At 39.5% G+C, this 8,825-nt stretch overlaps 1 protein-coding gene across 1 annotated transcript; it reads right to left on the bottom strand.

The window, feature by feature from the left end:
- Positions 1-1,526: 1,526 nt before the first annotated feature.
- On the bottom strand, positions 1,527-6,874 carry fosaa (v-fos FBJ murine osteosarcoma viral oncogene homolog Aa). The gene is made up of 5 exons (XM_056768014.1): positions 6,737-6,874; positions 5,936-6,045; positions 5,063-5,254; positions 4,720-4,827; positions 1,527-2,734 (listed from the first exon to the last, which is right to left on the bottom strand). The coding sequence occupies exons 2-5, from the start codon at positions 6,041-6,043 to the stop codon at positions 2,096-2,098; spliced, it is 1,047 nt and encodes a 348-aa protein (XP_056623992.1). The 5' UTR covers positions 6,044-6,045; positions 6,737-6,874; the 3' UTR covers positions 1,527-2,095.
- Between the last annotated feature and the right edge of the window lie 1,951 nt (positions 6,875-8,825).

The following is an 8,825-nucleotide window of genomic DNA, read 5'->3' as shown; positions in this document are numbered from 1 at the left end:
AGTACTCAGAATCAGCAACAACACACAGAGACCATCAAACAATAGAAAACAGTTACAGATTATTTAAATTAGGGCCTATGGATAAAAAAAAATAAGAAGTACAATACAATAAACATAAGAGTAAAGCTATAGAGACTATAGTCATATGGTATGTAAATACGTACAAGAAAAAAATAAGAATAGACTAGTAGTAAAAGGTATGTGTTATACATAGCAGAATGAAATTTAATTTACAGAAAAAGTTGTATAAAAATAGATAGTGTATTATCTGCAGGATATATTTAAAATTGCACTTTATTATTATTGCACAGAGTTTATTTTACGTACATTTTTTGCACGCAAGTTCTTAATTGCATGTCAAAAACATTTAACTGTTCAACAGGTAGATGGTCTGAGGGAAGAAGCTGTTTTTGTGTCTGGTTGTTTTGGTGCTCAGTGCTCTGTAGCGCCGACCAGACGGCAGCATTGTGAAGAGATGATGGCTTGGATGTGAGAGGTCCAGGGTGATTTTCTGAGCCCTTTTCCTCACTCTGGATGTATACAGGTCTTGGAGGGTGGGCAGGGGAGCACCAATGATCTTCTCAGCTGTCCGAACCGTCCTCTGTAGTCTTCTGATGTCTGACTTTGTGGCTGAGCCAATCCAGACAGTGATGGATGTGCAGAGCAGAGGACAGACTATGACTGCTGAGTAAAACTGTTTTAATAGAGTTTGTGGGAGGTTTTATATGTTAGATTAATATCACTTACAGTTTCAATTAGTTTTCTTTGATCATAAATCCATATTAGGGTAAATTTGAAATCATTTCTCTCAAGGCTAAGGAGGAGAGGTACAGTACATAAAGCGTGAGCATCTGCCTTGTTTCCAGTGAGCCCGTTGTGTTGTAATGAAGATCCTTGAGGACCCAATAGCCCAGTTTTTAACTATCGGGAAGCAGGTGTGCTAGTGCGTGCCAGGGCCAGCCGTGTTTCCACTATCATTTCTGGGGCTTGATCATGCCTCGCCGGGGCTTACCCGAGGCCAACAGTAAGGGTTTTTTCCCCACCGAATACCTTTGGTCGAAGCGTCATATGCATTTTAAATGTACAACCTCTTCCAACATTGATGATTCAGATTCAATCCAAGGTTATTTTAGTGAACTAAAATAAAAAACAAAACAAAAAACTTAATAAAAATAACATAACATAACTAAAAATCGTAATAAAACTAAATAATAACTCTGGTTTATTCAAATGCTTTATATTTGCTTTCTGCAGCAAATTCTGCATTTATTAACATTTATTTATGCTACTAAGAGAAAACCGTTTGATTTTAATCATATATTTTTTTTACAGATTTTTAAAAATATATTTAAAGACATTAACAATTGTAGATCAGTGTTGTGTTTTTGCTTTCTACTTCAAATGCGTTAACAAACACTAATGAATGAGACTGTATTGTGAAGTATTAAAGAGCATGTAAACATAAAACCACATATTTCTATTCTGTAGTCATGTTTACGTCACAAAAGACACGAGAACAAAAGAGCGTGAATGTTTTTCACGTGGATTTATTCAGCAATCAATGCTCAAATTTAAAATGTAAAAAAATAAATTATCATAAAATACATCTCCATCGATATAGCACTGGATGTTTTCATGGAAAACTCTAAACGTTTGACGTGGAAACACAGTCGAATGGTGACGCTGAGGTATGTGATAACTGTCATGACTGCATATTAAAGCACAACACGGGTCGACAATAAAAAACGAACACAAAATCGCCGTCCATTTCACAATACTGAACTTAGCACCAGATCAAACAGATATGGAACCGATACATATATATTATAGATATTATATACTGTATATATATATACTTTTATGATATTTCTGTGCATGCTTTGTAAACTGGAACGTAGTTCATATCAGCTCATAAAAGAACTCCATGCTCTTGGATTTGGGCTACATCAAATGTTTCTGGAAGAAAGATACATCCCGCACCGAACATGTCATGGATGCGGCTGGCGTCACACCAACACCACACATCTGAACATCTGAATCATAAAGGCCGTATCCAGTGATAAAGAGCAATATCGTGACGTCACGTCGTCTGTGTTTATAAGGCCAGTAGAGTTGGAGAGTTGAGGATATCGGCGCTTGATTCTGCTTTGTTCGCTCCACCTTTGCAGTCCAGTCCCTCGGCAAGAGAGTCCAGGTCTGGGCAGGCAAAGGTGAAGACGGACAGGTAGTTGCTGCAGGTGGGTGTCGACGTGCACACCACCGGGGTGCTTAAAGGTTCGAGGTCATTGGCCACAGACTTATAAAGGGTTTCCCAGTCTGTGATGCCCAGCGAGCCGGTCAGGTCTAAATCGGGGACGGAGCGGGCCGTGTCGTCGCCGGAAGCGAGGAGCTCGTCCTTAATATCCAGCGAAGGCTCCAGGTCGCACAAACTGACCTCTGCACTTGAGCACAGCAAAATGTTGGAGTTGCCGGAAATAGCAGTGGACGGGACCATCGGAACCTCCAGGTCCGGGAGAGAGACGATGTCTGATGGACTTTCCTCTGAGGGTTTGGTGGAGGTTTCTGTAGCTGGAAGCGGCTGAGGAGACTCTGGAAACATGCAGTCAAGGTCTTCAGGGAGCTGGCAGAGAGGTTTATGAGTGGCAAGGACAAACTCCAGCCTCTCCTTCTCCTTCAGGAGGTTCTCAATTTCAGTCTGGAGAGCAGCTTTTTCCTCTTCTAGCTTGTCGGTTTCCTGGTTGAATTAAAAATGGCAGATTTTAAATACGCTCACCCAATGCTTTCATCATTTATTTGCCCTCTTATCTTCTGTTGAACACAAAATGTTTGTAGAAATCCAGGCTTCTCTTTGGGCCTAAGGAACTTCAAAATAACAGAAAAGCATCATAAATGTTTGTATCTTTCGGGTCGTCTGATGTCATATGGAACATCAGGTTTGTGTGGCAAGAAGAGCAATGGTGGACAAACATTTGAAATCTTGTTGTGCCGAATTTCACCAAAACTTTTGTCTGTTGGTCTCACACAATGCTAATGTATGGCTTTTGCATGCAAAAAAAGAAAAGAAAAATTACAAGTGATTTCAGGTTATGTGCTTAATAGTGAGCAAAAAAAGAGAGAAAAGGAGTCAGAAATCTCACAGATGAGAGTTTCAAAGGAGATCTCAACAACGTCTCAAGTTCAGAGTTCCGATTTGTCAAGTGTGCAGTCAAAAGTCAATACTATTAAAGATCTTAATAGAGAACTCAAACGTTTCTCATCAGATCTCCCCAAATCCAAAATATTTATTCTCTGAGGTCCTATGGAATAAATATGGATTTGGATGAAATTCAAAAGATGCTACCCTGTGGAGTTTACTTGTATTTTTAATCTTAATTAAATATCATCCTAATCTAATTTCTGGTTTTATTATAGGGTACATTTTATCCTTCAATAGCTTAAGTCTTAAAGGGACCCTCTGCCGAAAAATGAAAATTCTGTCATGAGTTACTCACCCCCAAGTTGTTCATCAACATTATGACCTCCTTTTATCTTCAGAAATCAAATTAAGATCGTTTTGAAGAGGTCTGGGAGCTTTCTGACTCCATAGACTGCAACGTAACCAAACTTCAAAGTGCTGAAAGTGAGTAAAGATATTGTTGAAATAGTCCATATCACTCCAGGGGTTCAGCTTTAAATATGTAAATCGACGAGGATATATTTGGCGCGCAAGCTAACAAAAATACATACTATATTCAATTACTGTCAGCATCACATCCAGGGAGAGCACCGCTCGACGCATGCTTGTCAGCAGCACACCCATTGGAAACTAACACTGAAGTCAGGAATATAGTAGAATTTAGTCCGCATTTATCTTTGGTCTGTATCTAAATTTGCATTCTGAAGATAAACGGAGGTCATAGGGTTGATGAACGACTTGAAGATGAGTAATTCATGACAGAATTTTCATTTTTAGGCGAGGGTCTATTTAAAAGGATTTTGTTAAATGAATATTCTGTCATCATTTACTCGTGCTCATGTAAGTTCATACCTATATAAATTACGTTCCGATGAACACAAAGAAAGATATTTGAAAAATGTTAGTAATTTTGAGTTCCAGGACATCAATGACTACCAGAATTAAATGGTATTCAAAGATCCCCGAGAGCTCTTCGTTTTCCTAAATTCTTCAAAAATGTTAGTAATTTTAAATAAATTAACAAATATCTCATTATGTGTTCAACAGGACCATAAAATCCGATATTTTTTTCCTGCTATGGTAGTGGATGATGTCCCAGAACTGAAAATTGCTGACATTCTTCCAAATATCTTTCTCTGTGTTCATTGGAACAAAGAAATTGGTAAAGGTTTGGAACAACCTGAGGGTGAGTAAATGATGATAGATGACATTTTTGGATGAACGTTCCCTTGATTCACTGTGACATATGTAGCTATATATAACAAATAAAAATCTTGAATCAATAAAGTCCAGGTATAACAAACATGTGTAAGGTATTTTCTCACCATTTGTGTTTAAAATCCACATTTTGTACACATTGCCCTGCCCAAACAATTTTTTATGATACAATATTTGTGTTTGCTTTTATCTGTACCTTCATGTTTCAACAGTATTTTTTTTGTGTACCACAGACATATTCATATGTTTTTTAACGATATAAGGTAAAGTCATCCATGTGTATTTTTGGGAGAGCTGGTGTGTTTTGAGGTGGGTATGCTACTCACTGTCTGAAGGGTGTCTGTAAGTTCTCTCCGTCTGTTGCGACACTTTGCTGCAGCCATCTTATTCCTCTCTCTCCTGATCCTCTTCTTTTCCTCTTCCTCCGGTGAAAGCTGCTCACAGGTGAATTGCACTTATTATTTGGCAGAATCAACGCGTCTCGTGCACCTTACAAACCTTCCGTCACAATGGCAAAAGCATCTCTGCAGTGCGTCTAAATATAGGCTATTGTTGCAGACTGCTTGTGACTTGAATATAAAGTGGATGCTGCTGGTCCAGGCATAATGCCAGAACCTCGCTGCATCCCCATCAATCCCCTGCAACATGAACACGCGTGCACGCACGTACCTGCTCGCTCTTGCTCTTCCTGGCTGCGCATTTTCCCTTGGCCCCAGCTGTCTTAGCTTTGGCTCTGGCCGGAGATGGAGAGACGGACGTGATGAGGGTCGGCTGGACCATCCACTGCAGGTCCGGGGTGCTGGAGATCGCCGTGACCGTGGGAACGAACGCACCCGCAGGCTCGGTGTCCGCGCGCGAGCCCTGCGCACATTATTGCCGCGCGTTATAGGATGCGCTTTAATCAGTTTGTGTGTGTTGTACGTCACGCTGTCGTGCATTCACCTTTTTCACTTTGCATGTATGACGCGTTGTCGAGATATACTCGAGCGTCTAAAAATAGCCAGCTGCTGATCAATATTTAACTTTGCCATTGTCTCTGACGTCAATGGTGACGCAGGGCTGCTGTGGGCTCTCCTCAATGGATTTATTTCTCTCAATGATCAGCTGCATTTTTCACGATGCTTTGCCATGTTTACTGCATTGAGAGGGATGCCCAACAAAACGTCACGTGCATCACAAATTTAGAGATATGATATTATCCTTACATCTCTGGGCTATAATATATATATAATTTGATAAATCCCCGATTCTAAAATAGCTGTATCCTATAGCTTCAATATAGGCTCTAATAAATATTAAAGTATTTTTAAAGATAAAAATGTATACCTTAAATTCATTGGTTGAACGCGTTTGCAATGTCTTTATACCAAATGCATAAATGTGAATGTTTACAGTGATTATTAAGGTCTAACAAACGTGTGGAGGGCAACATTTTCACCACACAATGAAAAATGATATTAGGATTATATTTGTGCCCACATGCACCAAATATGGATTTTATAATGTACATTGCATGCGTCACAGATGTGATATGTGCCGTACCTGTTTGCTGTCCGTCATCAGCGGGTCAGCGCCGGGCTCGTGCGGGCGGGTGTCCTCGCAGGGAGAGGATGCCGAGTCCGGGTCACTCTTCTCTTGGCTCGGGAACATTTCTTCAGCACAAATGATCAAAAATGTAAATACGATTCCAGGTGTTATGGTCCAAATCCCTCGTTTGATGAGTTGCTATCTCCAGGTTTATAAACCTGGTCAGTGATACAGAGCTCTGTCGGGTCCTCCTATTTATAGTCTGCACGAATTTTATGAATGAAACGGGCTGTACCATTCCGCACGCGGGGGGGAAACGTGGGAAACGTGCAGGTGACGCGTCGTTTCTGCGAAGACAGTCGTGCACACTGTTGTATTTTACTCAGATGTGGATTTTGAAAAACACTGTGATGTTTTAAATCAGGACGGGTGGATTTGTGGCCCTTGTAAATGAGAGATGTGGTACGTGCCAGAGATTCATTCATAAAATTCAGATGGACCCTGATGTGCATGATGGCAAAACGCGTTTTCGACACAATACTTCGCTGCGCAGACACATCGGCGTATGAAATCGAAGTATCGCGCGAGCTACTGGAAAGCTGGGCTTTAGAATCGTTCTCACGATACTTTGATTTCATACGCCTATCTGAGCAGTTAGCATGAAGTGAACACAGATTCAGCACATTCATTTAATGTATACTATGACCTATACACGATCGTTCGATCAATCAGAAAATAATCGCACTATTTTAAACATTTTAACTCACGATTAAACAACACGCTGTATTTTTTACACTCACGTTTATAAAAACCAACCTGCAAGTCATTGTCAGGTGATTCAACACTTAAACATGATCTTATAATATAAAAGAACAATATGTTAAACAACAGTTAAATAGTGATCCGCATCTAATTTAGATTCGTTGGTCTGACCCCTCTAGTCTCAGCATCTGCACCTGCTCTCGCGTCAAAAGGTGACGTCACGCCCTCACACAGGAAGATGACCACATAAGGACAACTACGTATTGGGATTCCAGTGATGAGCATTTCTGAAGTGAAACTAATACTCATTCCTTTTGCTTGAGTTTAGATTTCTATTTTTTATAGATGCTCTAAAGGAATTTAAATGGGCATGTAATCACATATTTGTGAAACTATTAGTAGCCTAGTATTAATGATGCAATTAAATAGTCAAAGGTCTAATAAGGGTAAATACATTATAAAGAATTTACATTTTAACTCTTTAATGCTGTTGCTTCTGCAGTAAGTCTCTCCGGAAAGACGCTTTATAGACTCAAGATCTTTTGCTTTGTTCATTAACTTTCTATATGACAACTGGGTAACACCAGAGAATGTTTACTGTTATCTTTATGAGAAAGAAAATTAAAGAAATGAATTTTAGCATGTGGTGTAGGTCATCTGAATTCATACTGAAATACTGGATGTTGTCTATGTAGCTATAGAGGAAATAAAATGTTTTAAAGGGATACTTCACCCAAAACTGAAAATTCAGTCATCGTTTACTCACCTTCGAGATGTTCCAAATATGCATATATTTCTTTGTTCTGATGAACCTAGAGAAAGATATTTATAAGAATGCCTATAATCAAACAGATCCCACATTGACTCCCATAGTAGAAAAAACACTTTACGCACAAAAGAAGACATTTAAAAAAATGTAGGAGTTCTGGGACACTTTTGACCGCAATTGTAGTTTTTCCCATGATGGGAGTCAATGTGGGAGGGGGGGCATTGGGGAGGCATTGGGTTGGTGCTTTAGTTGGGGGGGTGGCTTGGTGCTTCAGTTGTTCTTCAGAGGTTCTTTATGATGACCGACTTATTAGCACCATTTCCGTACAAAGAACATGTTAAGCCCCTGTATGGTTCCATATAGCAGTATTTTCTTTGAGAGTGATGGTTTCTGAGGCTAAACTCTGCTTCTTTTAACACTGTACACATTTGTAAATGAGGGAGTTAAGGTCTTTGCACATACAGTCCGGAAATTTCAAATTAGTTTTTTCGTATATGGCGATCGTTTGTACGGTGTCTCTGAAGAGTCAAAACGCTACGGATGTGAAAAACGCAGAAAATCGTACCCAGTCCAATTCTTTTATGAAGGACGAAAATATTGGAGGGAGTATTTAAATGCGATTGACACAACGTGAGGTCGTATTTATTTTTTACGTGCAGAAATTTCGCACTCAATGTGCAATGGACTTCAACTCTTGCCTTGATGAGTAACCTCAGTACTCAGGTTCATAATGTTTCCTTCAAACCTCTGTGCTGTTAATCTGGGTGTGTTATTCAGATTCAGTTTTATATACTTGCTCAGCAACATTGAAAACTAACAGAAGGAGTCAACATCCAGTCATGCGCTCTGACCTCTGTAGGGTCACAGGAACAATGGTGTCTGTTTAGCATATCACACTCCAGCCATTAACTCTTGATATATGGTCAGTCCATCGCTGTACAGAAATCAACAGTTTACACATGTCTGCGATATTAAAACCACACAAGTAATACTAAGTGCACTTGCTTCGCTTGATAAATTACAGAACCATACTTGGGTATAAGTGGAGTCTCTTAAGGGGTGATGGAGTTCAACCTCAAAAATGTAGAGGATGTCCATCTTTTATGGTTTCCAAATGCTATTCACATTTCAGTCAGAGGCATTTTTTTTAATGTGTTACAAGTATAACATGTGTTATATATATATGAAAAATATCCCTCACTGTTGTCCCCCTATGAATCTCAGCCATTTCCATCTCTGGGGATATAACACCCTGCCTACAACGTAAGACTACTGTTTTTATAGTTTGGTGATAAAATGCACTTTTAACGTTACTAAAAAACATTTTTTGATCGTCACTGAGCGAACTTTGAGAGAACTGTAGGAGAACATTTA

The sequence above is a fragment of the Triplophysa dalaica genome, chromosome 15 (assembly GCF_015846415.1).
Source record: "Triplophysa dalaica isolate WHDGS20190420 chromosome 15, ASM1584641v1, whole genome shotgun sequence".
Lineage (NCBI taxonomy): Eukaryota > Metazoa > Chordata > Actinopteri > Cypriniformes > Nemacheilidae > Triplophysa > Triplophysa dalaica.
The sequence above is the reverse complement of the archived record's forward strand: the minus strand, read 5'-3'. Positions and strand labels throughout refer to the sequence as shown.